The sequence below is a fragment of the Amblyomma maculatum genome, chromosome 3, assembly GCF_055883805.1.
Source record: "Amblyomma maculatum isolate TAMU_Amacu chromosome 3, ASM5588380v1, whole genome shotgun sequence".
Lineage (NCBI taxonomy): Eukaryota > Metazoa > Arthropoda > Arachnida > Ixodida > Ixodidae > Amblyomma > Amblyomma maculatum.
In genome coordinates this window covers 201,840,518-201,856,948 of record NC_139346.1, presented here as the reverse complement: position 1 = coordinate 201,856,948, position 16,431 = coordinate 201,840,518, and the positions used below count along the sequence as shown (strand labels likewise).

Sequence of the window (16,431 nt, the reverse complement as noted above, 5' to 3'; positions counted from 1 at the left end):
TGCAGCCGGATAAAAGAGCGGCTCGGCTGTGGGGGAATCTCTCTCTTTCTCTCTCTCTCTCTGTCTCTTGGTGGCGCGACCCAGGAACGAGGCTTTTCTATCCTGTGCTTAGTGCTATGCGCTGAAACGGGTACGCTTCTTTCCTCGCTCGTTCAAGAGAGAGATAGAGAAAGCAGTGGAAACTACCCCTAGTTCCGTCGAAATGAGGGTCGTTGTATACGAAGCCAACTCACTGCTAAAGCAACATCGGCAAATGGACTACAAGCAGCAGTGGCCACGAAAGCTGAGAAAGACAGCGGGGTAGGTAGTAGCATACAAGTTTTTGAGCCGCAACCGTATAGGAAATGGGCTCATCTCGGTTTGGAAACTTTGACCTCAGCAAAGTGCATTCCGAAGAAAGGAAAGGAGTGCGGAGGAGCTTCCAAGAGATGTTCCAACTCTCAAGACTTCCAAAAAAACTTTACTTCCTTCAACCAATGAGAAAGCCTCCAAGAAACGCGCCTTATATGTGAGGGACTTCATAGCGTCATCAAGGGTTAGACGGGATTCAGCTCAAACCTCGAATTTCTGTATGTGCACTTGTTTTCAAAAAGGAACTATTATACAGGCTTCTCTCTGTTTACCTCTCTTACAATAGCTCTTTGTACACCGGCACAAAAAAGCGTTCAGGATCACCCAGCTCCGGCTATCTGTCTGTGCTTAGCCGCTCTCCAGCAGCGCTCCATTCACCTCCCTGTACCCATCTTGTTATAAGGCAGCGTACCGTGTCCGCGAGAACACCATTTCGTGGTCCACGAATAGGCGTTTTATGGCATATATTTTTTTTCCTCTCGCATTGCCCACGCTTCTTCTTTTTCCCCTTTTGACTGGGCTCGCGTACGAAATTACTGCCGCAGTATCTGCTTTTTTTTTTTTTTTTTTTTTTGCTTGTGCGGCCCGCCTACAGCCCAGCTGAAAAAGCCGGAAGCAAGGCAGCACCACTTTCCGTGCACTCAATCATTCCTCAAAGATCTCGCGCATCGCAGGGAGGAAATGGATGCATCGCTCTCCGACCGTTCTCCATCGGTCCGTGTCTGGGAAGTGGATGTGCAAACAACGTTGTGCCCAAGAACATTTGCGAGCTGCAAAGAATGTTCGATGAATGGTGCTAAATGCACAGCTGTCGTCGCACTCCCTCGGACATGCTTATTGAAGGTTCCTCTTCCTGATGAGTCTTTCGCGCTGCATTTTATTTGTTTAACTCTTTCCTTTCTCGTGAGAGGCAAGTGGGTCGGTTTCTATTCTCTGCGTGCAGTACCATTTTGGCAAACAGCCATTGGTGGTGCCCTATTGGCCAGTGGCCCGCTTACATCATCATCAACTCCTCGTTAGTGCGACATAAAACGTACAATCCACTGCTCCATGCAGACATCGAAGAAGATGGCGAATTTTTCTTTAGCTCAGAGCACGCAACTTCTAGGGGTCTGAAGGGTGCGCGATTTGCCCCCGTTGGTACACGCAAGAAGCACTGCGGTATAGGTTGGTTAATTCAGAGTATAAATCAATGAATAAAAAACTAAAGCACGTATAACGTATAATTTTTTTTTTTTTTTTGGGGGGGGGGGGGGGGGGGGGGCTCAAGCTTCGCCTTAAAGTAGACGCGAAGTGCCTTTAACACCGACTTTCATTCCGCGAGTAATATTACATATATTTTTGTTTAAGTTACTTTCTCGCCAAATGAAGGTGCAGCATCTGCCTAATTTCTCAGTGAATAAATAGACTTATCTGAGGAGCATACATCGTTGGTCAGTCCGAATCTCTATCGCAAAATAGTCGACAAGTTGATCAGGAAGGTGGATGCGAATGATAAGCGAAATTGCGTAACGTTCCCCTGAACGCTGTACACAGAACGGTTGCGTCACAGTTTTGATATAAAATCCCATACATATCTTCTCCGCTGCCGTTTTTCTCAATCTGGTTCACGGCGGCGATGAGGGTCATTCGGTCGAACGATCTATGCAGATTTCTCGCAATATGGAACGAACATAACTGCATCGCGTTAAACCCGAACTACGTCAATATTCGTTCTGCGTCGACCTTACGCGGTATTGTTGAGTGAAAATGTGCCACTGAAAAAGCGGCTCACGAAACTGTCTGCAAAACATAAATCGATGCCACTAGAATTGCTGGTTGTTACCATGCCTCCTCCATTTTCGCATCCCTGAATCATATCAATGGGTTAAATGTGTGCCAGTGCATCTCTTTGCAGCTCATGTTACGCATTTGTCTCTGGAAATTGGTATGTCCATATATGGTCCTTGTGCTTAGGTTCCCATTGCTGGTGCTTAATCTGTGGCTAGGGCTATTCAGCTATGAATCTTTGCAAATATTACCATCTTGTAGTCTGTCATACACTGCGTCTAAGTTCGGCTGTGTGATGTACCTTAATTCACCACTTCTATTTTTCTGTGTTTGACCAATTTTATGACAAGAAATAGCCGATGTCAAAACTAGGTTGCAAGCCATCCAATTTTGTGCCATTTTTGTGCAAAAACAAAAAGACGAGAAGGAAAACACGCACAGATCTTCATAGATCGGGTTGTTCTCCTTCAGCCATGTGTTTATACTGCAATAAACCGGAGACGTTGGAGCATTGTTTCCTGACCTGTCACCGTTTCGCCTCTCTCCGAAAACACTTCCTTGAAATTCCTTGCAAAAATTTATCCATATTCTTGACTGTTCCAAATTTACTTTCGTTTGGCGCTTATCAGCTGGGCTTCAGCAGCGAGACAGTTCGCTCAGCGGTACACAAATTTGGCCTCTGGTGTGCCGGTTCCGCTGCTTCTCCTCTTCAGCTTCTTATTGAGTTGAAATTATTCCTTTTTGTTTTCTGATCGGTAGGGCCTTTTTCTGTTGTATTGTATATTACTATGTATTAGTTAATTTTTTACTCATATCTAACAGCATAACTCTCTTACTACTGGTTTCACGTGTGGCCAATCCCCCTCGTGGGTATGTGCCATTATCTGAGGGCACAACAACAACTACGGGTAACATCTTTCTTTTGGTTTCCGATTACTGTGAAAGCGGCTCCTTCCTTGCTGCTCTTCTTGAGCAAACAATATACGTGAAAGAGAATTCCCATACCTAAGCGTGTACCATTTTGACGTATCTGTTTAGATCATTCAGCTCAAATATCTTGGCCCCGGACAAAACACAAGGTACGTGCAGGTAAGTAAGCTCTGAATTTTTCAGCGTTTCCTCACGGCGGCCAGTGGTCCGAACCAAAGCCTGTTTGCAAACATGGCGTTCAGTCACGTACGGGCATGAGCGGTAGCCTGGCTGCGAATTCGCCCCACGAGTCGATAAGGAACCAATCTTCTAGGAGAACCTAACCGGCTGCAGACGCTTTCCACTCCTCATACGGTGTGGACAACCAAGAAATACTAGACCGCAGAACGGCCTACGGAGAAACGAGGGCTGCAGTAGGGCCCATATATAGAGCGAGAGGTAAGCTCTTGGACGTGCCAGGAACGAACCGATATTGTTGAATTCGGCACTTCATTGAAGAAACAAATAAAAGGCAAGGAAAATACGTGGTGCCCCAATCGAGCGTAGTTCAGAAAAAGAGTTAAGTGGAAGTCGAACTGATATGAAGAGAAGCATGTACAGGAGCGGCTGATTTTGGTACGTATGCGCTGAAAGTGGCTTTTCGCGGGGGCATCCAAATACTACCGAAGCTGAAACTCTCTATTTACATATACGGCGGCCTGGAACCTTAGAAAGTGCCGCTGGAAGGATCTCACGTAGGACCTTACTCCGCAAATTGTTTTGCCCGTGCGGGTTGTTCAGGCGCGCGAAAGGTGTCTTCAGGAAAAACGTGGCCTCCACTGAAATACCGACGATACGCGAGCCGAGCTACAACGGTGGGCAGCCGGTTGTACATTTCATACCGAAGAAGGCACGCTGTAATGATGCGTGAGAAGAAGAGGGACAGGAAAGGAGTCAGGAACGAGACAGGTTACGTTGTGTGCGAAATAAATGGTGATGACCATAACGTAACCCCTACTTCCTCATCCTATTTTTGTATGTAACTACAGCGCTTACGTGTGCTTCACCGAAATGCAATAAATGATTGCACACGCTCAGACAAATACGCGTTACAGAATGCTGTCACTACGAGCCAGAAGTGAAGGGCGTATAAAGCTGCCATAAGTTATCTGATCATTTTTAATTATTTTTAATAGTTATCAGACTATGACTTGCAATTTGCACACGCCACCGCAATTTTATTTCCGAGGGGAGACGAGCAATATGACTGCTGTCGCATCGAAAAAGCCTGGCGCAGTAAAAAGTAGACAAACCACATTTTGCGTGAATCGATGTGTAACCACTTATAAAATAGAAGCTCGGTGGCTGAGTCTGCATTTTGGATCGTACTATATAAAACTATACGAGATCACACGAGTGGTACGTGAGCCGCAGCAGACTCTCCGGTCAAAGCAATGGCCAATAAAAAGGTGCCTCTACTACTTCTGATAGAGAAAACATCTAAATGCGAGCATTGTGCTTAGCGCAAACCTAAAAGGCTGAAATACTTGTAAATACTCTGCTAAGCCATATTAGTCCCTCTGCCGCCAGCGTAATCACATGCCCTAATACTGCCGTCAGAGAAGGAGGAGGGGGACTGGCCTTTCGCAGAGCCTGAGCGTCCAGGAGGCGATGATCCATAGGGAGACCATGAAGACGAGGAGCACCGTGCCGGGGCAGATGGTCATCAGGGTCTTGAGCACGAAGCGCGTGTTGAAATTGATGCGGTTGAGCGCGCCTATGGAGCGCGACGAGGCGTCCGTGAACAGCTTCGAGTGGAGCAGCATCACCCGGCAGATAAGGTACAGCCGCAGGAACATGGGCAGCGAGAGCGTCACGTCGACGGGCACGTCGCGCGACCTCACGCGGTTGCCGTGGTTGGCCAGCTTGGTGGTCCACGTGAAGCGCTGGTCCCCCGGCACAGGGTGCACAGCGCACACGCACAGCTCGGCCAGGATCTGCGCCACTCGCCGCGGAGTCATGGCGATGCGCCAGTCGTCCGCGCAGTTGTCGATCATGAACAGCTGCGCACCACAAACACAGGGACAAATGCTTTCAAACGCCACAGATGACACCACGGGGAACATCTAACAGCGCTCAGACGCGTACAGGAAACTATCATGACATTGACAATTGAAGAATGTGCCCTGCTCTCAACATAAAGAACGTGGACGCAAAATCACAAGTGATCTGTCTCAAGGGTAAGAGTAAAGCAAGTAATGGTCACGTTCTTTCACACACGTGCAACCAAAGATATCATAAAAAAGTCTCAATACATGTTACAGATGCATGCATAATCACACGTGAAAGGTATGCAGGATGACAGTGAGCTAGTCGAAAGATATTCGTAAAGACAGACTCAAAAGAACGGCGACGGAACAGCACAAAGACAAAACAAAAAGACTGGATATCTTCTCGGCATCCCACGAGGGTTTTCTTTATGCCTAACATTTATGTAGCCTACCAGAGTTGCGGGTTTGAAATTGCAAAATTGTATGTTAGAGCCCAAAAAATGTATAGTATCGAGACTTGCACCGCCTTTTCGCCGAGCACGAAGCCCCGAATACCGTGATCCCGGTGCAACAACGTCGCGCACGTTATTGCACATTTCTCTCTCTTCTCCCCCCCCCCCCTCCCTCCCCCAAATAACACAGTAATCGCGGTTCAACAACGCCACACTCGTGCTTGCATCATCTTATATGCTCTTTCCTCCAAACACAGTGATTGTGGGGTAGCAATGCGATCATGTTCCTGGATCTTTTTGTATCGTCTTTCATGACCACGGTCCAACAGCGTGCGCGCATTTCAGCACCTTTTTTCATCTTGTTTTTTTTTTAATTTTTATTGAATTCGTTGGTATGGTGGCATGAAAAAACAGCAAACGACAAAAGAGCATGTGTGAAAACAACACATGATAAGAAAACAGCACAGAAAAAATTCCTAGGACGATTACGATACTCTATAATGCGAATGTTAAAGTGTTTTTTGGAATATACTGAGCCAAAGAATTTGGTTTGGTTTGTGGAGTTTAACGTCCCAATACGGCTCAAGATATCAGAGACGCCATAGTGGAGGGTTCCGGAAATTTCGGCCACCCGGGGTTCTTTAACATGTACTGATATGGCACAGCAAATGGGCACCTAGCTTTTCATCCCCATTGAAAAGCGGCCGCCACGGCCGGGATTCGATCCTGTATCATTGGGTACAGCATTCGAGCGCCCTTACTACTGCATGCTCCACAGCGGCGGAGAGAAGGGGGGGGGGGTATTGAGGGGATGCTTTTATGCATGTATGTATGTGCAGAAAGAAAGCGCGCTTTATTTTTCTCACCAACCAAAGGCAATTTTTGGTAAGAAGAGAAAGAACAACCACAAGCGAGCGATTGGAGCTCGTGGCTCTTCTTTCTTTTCTTCTGAGAAATTCCCTTTGGCTCGGGGCTCTCTGTAGCTTGACGGTTACCATGACAACGGAACTAACGGGGACGCTCAACCGCCGAATAGGCGCATAAGAGATTCGCTCTAAAAAAAAAAAGAAAGAAAGAAAGATAAGCATACGTCAAACACTACACCGACAAGACACCACACGATGGAAAATAGCTAAAAGACAAATGATTACAAGGGAATAAACAGCACGAAGAAGTAGTAGTGCAGTGTATTACGGCTCAGAATTGCTTTAACAGTGGCTATGGCGGAACTAGCGGTTATGAAGTCTTCGCTTGCTCCGCTTTATTGACCATATTTTGTTCTCTATTATACAAAAAAACTTTGACCGATTGAAAAACGAAATTGGCCGGTAATTGTCCAGATTTCATTTTTGTTTTTGACTGCCTAATCCACCTCGCTGGACAAATTTCGATGAAGTGATTTTCATTGAGACGACAATGCAGTTGGAGTTTTAATCACTGCCGAGTCTCAGAATTTTAATGACGTCTGATGCTGACGCCTTAACAGTAAAATTCAGACCACTAGAAGATACTTAAATTTAAGTTACTGTGACCCCGAGTAGTAATGCATGAATACTGGCAAGCACTGATTAGCGTTGACGTTCAAGTCGCCGCTAATAACAGCGTCCGGTGCCCCGCAATGCATCGGCCCCCTCGCGGACACCGCTTCAATTCGTGTTCGAACGACCGCATTTCGATGGTGGCGAAACGCAAATGCGTCCTTGGGCTGTGCGATATCAGTGCAGGTTGAAGATACTCAGCAAGTCAAAATTATTCCGTAGCTCTCTACATCGGCACCTCTGTCTCTCTTCTTTCAATCCTACCTACCTCATTTTCCTTACAGCGCGGTTCAGGAGCCTACGAAGATGTATGAGAGAGACTGTACATATCGTATTGTATAAACCAATTTACATTTACGGTTATTTTGCCTCAGCAATGTGGTTACTGCAGGTAGCAGTCAAAAACCGTTCGCAGTAGTAGTTAATACTGCTTCGCCTGACCATATTTTGAAGTGATACTTAAAACAAGAAAAGATGAGAAATTTTAAAAGCTCTTCTAAGCCTCGTTAGGGCCCCTTGGTTGTCCTTCAGCCTTGGTGGACAGAACAATAACGAACAATGGGAATAGAAAATGTTGCCGTTAAATGCACTCCTGCATTAATAAAATTACTTCACCTGCCAGCATGAAAGAGCACGAGTCGATAATGTTCACCTCCGGCCTTTCTAGGAAAGCGCGTTCATAGATGAGTAAACAGAATGAATTATGGTTTAACTGAACATTGAGGGCTTGAATTTTAGCGGAGAGTGATTGAAGCGAACACAGATAACTGGAGAGCGTTTACCTTACGTGGAAAGTAATTTGAACGATAGTTATGACGATGAGCGGGAAAACAGCGCACAATAATGGTCGCTACAGGGTCCTTATAACACAACACGCCAGTATTACAGCTAAATGTTTTCTGACGCCGATTTGTGTTTCTTAGGATTTGCTCATCACGCTGAGGGACGACATCGGTCAAACAATCTACAAATGCTTATATCAGTTTCAGTTTTACAACAGACATGCGGAATAAATAACAAACGCCCGGTGAGTGGTGCAGCTTCGAATGTACGCGCGCCCGCCCACCTAAAACATTGGCAAGCACGCCATCTCCACGGAGAACGCTTTTTGATTCTCGACCAGCCAGCAGAGAAATATGAAACCCGGAAACTCGTATCCCGCTGCTTCCATCCTTTCGGAAAATATCCTTCGCTCACATTTCGATATCGCATCCTCTGTGTGCTTCGTTTTCATCTAAAGAAAGTGGGCTATTCTTACGCGTTTACCACAGGCGATGCACCAGCAAGCACAGAGAAAAGAAGACCTTTCCATTCCCGGCCCTTCTCCCCTCCTGGTCGCGCCAAGCAACGAATCAAAACACTTTCGCTGAATTCGAAAAGGGAGGCCTTTGATTCGGGGAAGCCGCATTCAAATCGCTTAACAAGAAAGAAATGACACACAGGAAACGGGAACGCAACATATCACGCCATAGAGCAAGGCAGTGCGCTGCTAAAAAGGGAGGAAAGGGAAACTAAGAAAAAAGAAAATAGTAAGGCACGGCCGGAGGCAGGGAAATACTCAACAGCCATAACATTACACACGCGCATTCCTCGTCATGAATCTTCCCTTTGTTGGCACGCTACAGTGACGCGATTTACAAAATCATTAGGCAGATGAAAAATTCTTTTTCTGACGCGTAAGTGCCATGGCTGCCTCACCGCTTTCTCCTGCTTTGAGAAAAAGTGAAGTAATACAAGCAATGAAGTTCCGAAACGGCTAATTATTCCACGCTATCTCCTCGCCGTGCTGAGAATAATTCGTTTCAGAGATATCGAGGACGCTGAAAAGCAGTTATTTATTTTGTACCCAGCGTACACTTTCTCGAAATTTTGGGCTGAAAATAGTTATGTTGAGCTGGCGAAACAGTAAGAACTCAAAAGTAAAAACACAGCCTCCTCGAAGGCCCTTGCTTCTCGATCAAAAACAAGCAAACAAAAAAGAACTACAACTGATGATATCCTTACACGGACAGATATGAACAGGTGACCTCAACTTTAAAATTCTGATAAAGCTTACATCACAGTAGCACGGCGCGCTAATCAATACAAACAGCAAAAACAAGATCAGAAAGAAAAATGGCGGGAAATGAGCTGAAGCTGGTGCAACGTTGTGTTTACACTCTGTAATTGGAATGCAATTGGAAAATACATTTACCGAACTCCTCTCAGAGCACCAGTACTTTCCGACCTCGTTGTATGCAAGCGCTTGCAAGAAAAACCAAAAGGAGAAAACAAAAAAAAAAAACAAGTAATAAAAACGGCGAACGGACATTTAGTCGGTGAAAAGTTCTCGGCTTTCTTAAGGTGGTGGCGCTGGTGGCGATACAGGCACTCTTCGTAACAAGCAAGTAATTACACAAGAGAGTTCACCACGCAAATTCCAATGAAACGCTGCTCCGAAACAATGAAAGATTTAGGCGACGACAAGCGAATTGCTGCCAGCACCGGTGACGTAGCTCGACAGTGAATAAAGGCCCGGAAGAGGGATTTGTAGAATAAACGATGAGAAGGTGAAAGGGAGTGGAGGCCGGTACGGGACGGTAGCTATTGGGCGGCGCCGATCCTCATGTTTTAAACAGAGCCGCCTTCTTCCGCGGCTGATCAGAGAATGCCGATGCGTAATGGAGAACTCGAGGAACGCCGCGATCGTCGTGGAGTAACAAGGGGCTCGAACAGAGGGAAAATTAAACGGCCATGCTTCACTCCAAGAAAACACAATGGGCGCACGATGTCAAGGCGTTGTGATAAAAATTCCAAGAACTGGCAAGGTAAGACATCAGTAACAAAAACAAGGGGGTGGGAGGCAAACGAATAAAAACTGTGAAAGAGTAACGGTGGCAAAGAGAAATAAAAAAAAAAAATAAAAAATAAGAGAGTTTCTTTTCTTTGGCGACAAAGTGAGGACGAACGGCCTTGGCAGATCCAATTAGAATTTCGTCCCGTCGAGCACGCATCGGCCGTGGATAAGAGTTCTTGCTTGTTTTCTGCGTTTGTGAACATAAATTTTTGCTCTCTGCGAGATAATGCATAAGAAAGAGGACACTGAGCGCTTAGAAAGAGTAACGAATAAGAACGGAACAAAACTCTGTAGAGCAATCTTCTTTTTTCGTCCCGTCATGTTTTCCGAGAATCTCGGTAGATTTCGCTCTTCTTCCCTTTCAGCAACTTCATTTTCTTTTGTGAACATTCCTATTCTTCCGCGGTACGCTTGTTTGGCCGCGTATGGGAAGCCTTCGGCACGCAGCTTCGTTTTGCTGTGCCGAGGAACATAACAAAACTAAAGCTTAAGAGCCAAACATTGTGGAGCCTTAACAAGAAATTCAGAGAGAAATTTTCTTATCGGTGTGATTTTTTTTCTTCTAACCTCTATTTTTACTGAAGAGAGCGTTCATGAGTGTTCGATAACTTGGTATTTCCTCAGGCAGTGGTGAGCTGAATGGATTTCCGGCCAACACATAAATAGAGCGGAAGCAGAAAGAGACGCCGTTTCCGCATCTCATTGGAAAACGTTCTTTCCAAAAAAGATTCCTGTGCATGAACAGTGTAAGATTTTTATTACTGACTCTTTTTTTTTCTGCTCCGAAACACGGAAAGGTATGGCCAGTGAAGCAGACTGCGAACTCACCTTTGTGTCTTCGCAAAAGTTCAAGTCTAGAAGGAATATTCTTAACGTTACAGTATTATGTTGCTGTCTGCCTCTTAAAGGTGCTTACTTTCTAGACATGAATTTCGATTCTGCGTTTTTCGAGATGAAAGAAGAATGTAAAGGATGGCTCTAGAATAAAAGTTCGAATTTGAAATTTTTGTTACAGTCTTGCGTGTTTGTCTCGCCAGCATTCAGCAAAGAGCTGCGCGAAAGCAAATATTTGCGCACAGTGCTAAAAGCGAGAAATGTCGTTTTGCAAAGGTTTTCAACGTTCTGCGCAGCACTACTTTCTCTTTATGCGAGAAAGATTCTTCCAGACAGCAAAACAAGACAATGCAAGAAAAATCTCACAAGTTATTTTTTCTCCACAAGAAGCAATCATTGTTCAGATGACAATAGTTTGTTTTTATGACCGAACAAAATCTAGTATACTGAAGGCAAGATGAAGATCGAACATTCTTTTCCTGATCCGGAATGAATTACAAGTTCCTTAATAAGGTGATGGCTATGTATGTATGTATGTATGTATGTATGTATGTATGTATGTATGTATGTATGTATGTATGTATGTATGTATGTATGTATGTATGTATGTATGTATGTATGTATGTATGTATGTATGTATGTATGTATGTATGTATGTATGTATGTATGTATGTATGTATGTATGTATGTATGTATGTATGTATGTATGTATGTATGTATGTATGTATGTATGTATGTATGTATGTATGTATGTATGTATGTATGTATGTATGTATGTATGTATGTATGTACGTACGTACGTACGTACGTACGTACGTACGTACGTATGTATGTATGTATGTATGTATGTATGTATGTATGTATGTATGTATGTATGTATGTATGTATGTATGTATGTATGTATGTATGTATGTATGTATGTATGTATGTATGTATGTATGCATGTATGCATGTATGTATGTATGTATGTATGTATGTCCAAGGAAAGCGTAGAAGATATATTTTTATTTCTAGTTGGTATTGTGCTGAAATATTACTGCAGCGACGTAAAGATTTAGGAAGGCAGATAATTAAATACAAAGTAAAAAGAAAACCAACGCGCCGATGGTGGGGAACGAACCTACTACCTCCAAATATTGCGCCCGGTGCTCTTAATACTACTACTACTACTACTACTACTACTACTACTACTACTACTACTACTACTACTACTAATGCTTAATGCTACTACTACTACTAGTGTCATGGCGCCTCTTGACCAAAACTGCCCTTATCCCGCACAAAAACATCGCCACCACCATAACGCTTGCGCATAAAGAAAAAATGATATTTTTATGATGATGCTTCCTGATTAATGCGTTTGGCCAATGCACCTCTAATAGTTTGGAACTCCGTTTAAATAACGAAATTCCACCAACCGTACTGTGGAGTGTTCACCTTTTACGGGACGCTGCAACAAGAATAAACTCTCGTGCAATTTTATATGCTCTTCAGACGAGCGCGTGAGAACATCCTAAAGTGTGTACTTACTTCACCCATATTTTTATGCGCGCGTGTGGAATTCTGTCATCCAATAAACCTCACAGGTTTCCAAACAACGTACTGAGAGAGGGATTACCAGTTAGTCAGGCTAGGTCCTCTCAACAGACGCTTGTAGGTCTGATTTCGCCGACACTAGGCTGAATTTTTGCAGTTTTCTCCAGTTTAATGACGCACGCATTGCTTTTCTCACACGATTTCACCAAAGCCTCGTCATTGGCTGTGATGCTCTCGTTACTGCACTTTCTTTTGCTGCTTCTGGCGATCAAGTGCACGCAAAGCAGTTGTGGCGACATCTCTTTTTTAACCCCAATACCAGTGCCCCTGTGAAGCGTGCTTTACTGTAACCTGAGTCTTTATGAGAGGAAGCACACATTCTAACTGAAGGCGATCGCGATAAAATTATTAGCAAGTCATTTACTGATGTGCATACTGCTAATTCGCTGCTTCTTTTTCGTTTTAACGGCGGAAGCTACTAGTGCTTCTATGCCTGAGATAGCAGCCGTGTAAGCTTTGTGGCTCAGAGAAAGGAGGATAAGGAAAGCTGGGACAATAGGATAGCAATGCACGCCGTGAAGCGGCGAACGTGAAACCGACTGCGCCGAGGTATAGTTATAGTATATTATAACAAAAGGAAGAAAGTGTAACTATAGCCTTCGCATGTCTCATGTTCTGCTTGTAAGAGAGAAAAGGGGGAGCGGGGAGTGCATTTCTCCGCCTTCTCCTCCACCGTAGTTCCAGCAAAAGGGTGACTGTTCTGCGAGATGGATGCGAGGCTGCTACGTCTCCTCCCCGGCAAGCTCCATTGGTGTGTGCGTATCTGAAAATGTGCGAATGTATTTTATAATTTGAGAACGACCGACGCCATGCGCACATTGTGCGGGTGACAGCAAGCGCCGTGATGATGGTGTATTCCGCTGCTACTCGATACTATAGCATCACATTCGCAAGAACGATTGGCACGCTGTAGTCTGTGAACATACCTGAACGAGAAACGGGCCAGCAAAAGCTTCACGCCAGTCCCTAGGATGCGAAATGGTGTGGTATGTCCACCGAAATGCCGCGTGAAACCACGCGCGGCATCTGTGTCACGATAAAAAGCATTTCGACGTGTCACGTGCCCCTACACACAGTGCACGCTTTCACTAAAAGCTGGTCGCTGACACTCGCGTCGAAAGGTCCAACCTAGCTGTAAATTCATCTTTATTATGACACGTGACTTTCGAGGCAAGAGTGAGTGAGTGAGTGAGTGAGTGAGTGAGTGAGTGAGTGAGTGAGTGAGTGAGTGAGTGAGTGAGTGAGTGAGTGAGTGAGTGAGTGAGTGAGTGAGTGAGTGAGTGAGTGAGTGAATGAGTAGTTTTTATTAATCAACGGAGCTGGCATGAAGGCCTATTCAAGGGAGAGGGGTAGTAGGGTCAGGGAGGTCACATTTCGGTGTTAATGCATTATTACCTTGCCAGCCTTATTACTACAAAAACATTCTTGGTGGAAAAGCGGCACCATGGTATTTGCGTTACCGCAACTAATTATCAGCGTAAAATTACAGGATTGCGCTTAGCTTCGCTTAACGGCTTAATGGCGAAAGCTATTCTCCCTCTACTCGTCTACCTCTATCTTGCGCGTTTGGGTACTTGCTATAATTTTCTTTCTTTCTTTTCTTTGGTTTCGCCGTCGGCGACACCGGCATCTCAGGAGTTCTATCCTTGACATGTTAGACTAAAGTGACTCACATGTGGCCCTAGGGGAATTTTTATTGAGACTAGGCTTAAGTAGCCGAACGACGAAATTATGTCGAGGTCAGTCTCGCGGACAAATCTCGCGGAATCTCGCGAGCGCATCCCGCAAACGCGAGATTTTCCCGATGAGCCAAGAAAGGTTTTCGCCTTTCGGTAGGGGAACGTTTCGATTAGTTTAAATTAGAATTGGTATCATGCTTTTTAGCATGGTACCAATTCTAATTTAAACTAATCGAAACGTTCCCCTACCGATGTACAAGCACTGAAGTATCCGGAACCACCATTTCGTCGCTTGATCCTGAAAAAGTCCCGCCTACGCACTGTTTCTGGCTACGCCACTCGCGTAATTTACTGCCCGCAGTGAAAACACGCTCTGCGTTATCGCCAGAGAAGCTCTAATCTCCGACCTAGCTCATTCGTTCACCCCTTTTTACGAAGCTAAGTGCGTACCGCGAAAGAGAGGCGGCACGCATGCGCACATCAATAATGGGTGCGCCTCTCCGACCTTGCTTTCTGGGGCGGAACACATTCTTTCTCTCTCTTTTCACTCCTGTTGCTTTTGCGGTAAAGTGATGCCAAAAAAATACGAAGAAGTGTAGCTGCGTGGTACACACGTAGCGCGCAAAGAAAATGCGAAAAGAAGGTAAGCTTTTTCTCCGCTTTCCGCATATATTTCACACACAATCATAGTTAATGGGGTTGCAGCATTGCTGAAAGCTGGAAAGACGAAGAAGAAGAAAAAATAGCGGGTCTACGGCGGTGGTAACGCGCTCCCGTGGAGTGGACGTGCGGAAGTGGGAGCGAATATAAAAATATAGATGCAGTGCATTTAGCGTTTTACAGCGCTTTTTTTTTATGGAGCGAAAAGTGTTGATAAAAAATAATAGAGCTTAACGGCATAATAAAACTTGTACCGACAATGATCATTCTTACGCTCTAAGGCATATCTGTTCACCGGGATGCGTCAATGGAATCCTATCAGTGCTATACTTATTTCTTATGCGAAATAAAAACGAAATAAGAAAACGGCTTCCAATTTACAAGGCTAATCTGAATGCGACCTAAGCATGCTAGCACATTTTGTTTTTGTTTAGCATTATGGTGCTGGGGGCCACTTCGACGCATGCCGTGGTGTTCAAGAGAAGAGCTAGTCAAAGCGCGACGATATATATATATATATATATATATATATATATATATATATATATATATATATATATATATATATATATATATATATATATATATATATATATATATATATATATATATATATATATATATATATATATATATATATATATATATATATATATATATATATATATATATATATATATATATATATACCAGCTGTATTGCCAGTGACGCGCTGTATCATATCTCCCCCTGCTGCCACCACCCGACATAGATATAAAGCCCTGGCTTTATTCAGACGTGTCTGTGCGGCCTAGGGGTAGCTTGTCTGAATCGGGATCCAAGGATGCTGGTTTCATTTCCGATCCGAAACTCTGACGTTACAGGAGCCGCTCGAGCTGACAGCTCCTGCCAACGCGTCCATGTCACGCAAAGTCAATCGTGACACCGGTCAGTTAGCGCCCTGCTGTGTCAACTGTCAACTACCACCTGGACCTACGACATGGTCCAAGTTTCTCCACGCTCTTCTGAGTATTGAGCAGCACACACACCTTTTCCGCTAATAACCCATGTACAGGGTCATCCATTTCTAGCTATAACACTGCAACTTCTTTCAAAACAACAATGCGTCCGACGCAGGCGCATATCGATGCAAAGGGATGCAAGCACATAGGGAGCCGGACGTGCTGCTTCACATGGCCTGCCATTTAGTTTTATTTGCATAGTCGGGTCGGACGCAATAGAGAGATTTAGCACACCGTGATCCGCGATCCGCTACCGTGATCCGCCACCGCGCGTTCCATTGCGCATGCCCAGGTCACTTTGATGCCGATAGGTGGCGCCACATGCTTGATGTCGGCACGTTGACCTGCCGCATCGGAACCAAACAGCTTGTGCACCCCGCCCACGAGTGGCAGAGGGTCACGGTGGCGGATCGCGGATCACGGTATGCTAAATCTCTCTAATGACGCTTTGAAAGCAGCGACCGTGTTATAGCTAGTAGTGGGTGAGGCTGTACGTAGTGTCAGTGCATTAAAAACACGTGTATTCATCATCCTGCTTGGTGCGTTAGAATTTTTTTAATGTACCAAAGATGCACATAGAGGGGGAAACCCGTCGCACCGGAGAACAGCTGATCAACTCAGAACACCCGGAGGCATCAAAAGTTTACCGACATCGCACAAGCACATACCCGTGCTCTCATTTCCCCGCCACCGAAATGCGGCCGCAGCGGCTAGGAGGACCTCGGGAGCACGGACTCAGCTGTCAAATTACACA

At 44.9% G+C, this 16,431-nt stretch overlaps 1 protein-coding gene across 3 annotated transcripts in view; it reads right to left on the bottom strand.

Annotated features, from left to right (window-relative positions):
• SK (small conductance calcium-activated potassium channel) overlaps nucleotides 1-16,431 on the bottom strand; it is a 414,924-nt gene that overhangs the window by 67,248 nt on the left and 331,245 nt on the right. For all 3 annotated transcript variants that reach the window (XM_084599269.1, XM_084599270.1, XM_084599271.1), the window contains one exon: nucleotides 4,672-5,093. In XM_084599269.1, the coding sequence (XP_084455395.1) occupies nucleotides 4,672-5,093 (422 nt within the window). The remainder of the gene's footprint in view (nucleotides 1-4,671; nucleotides 5,094-16,431) is intronic.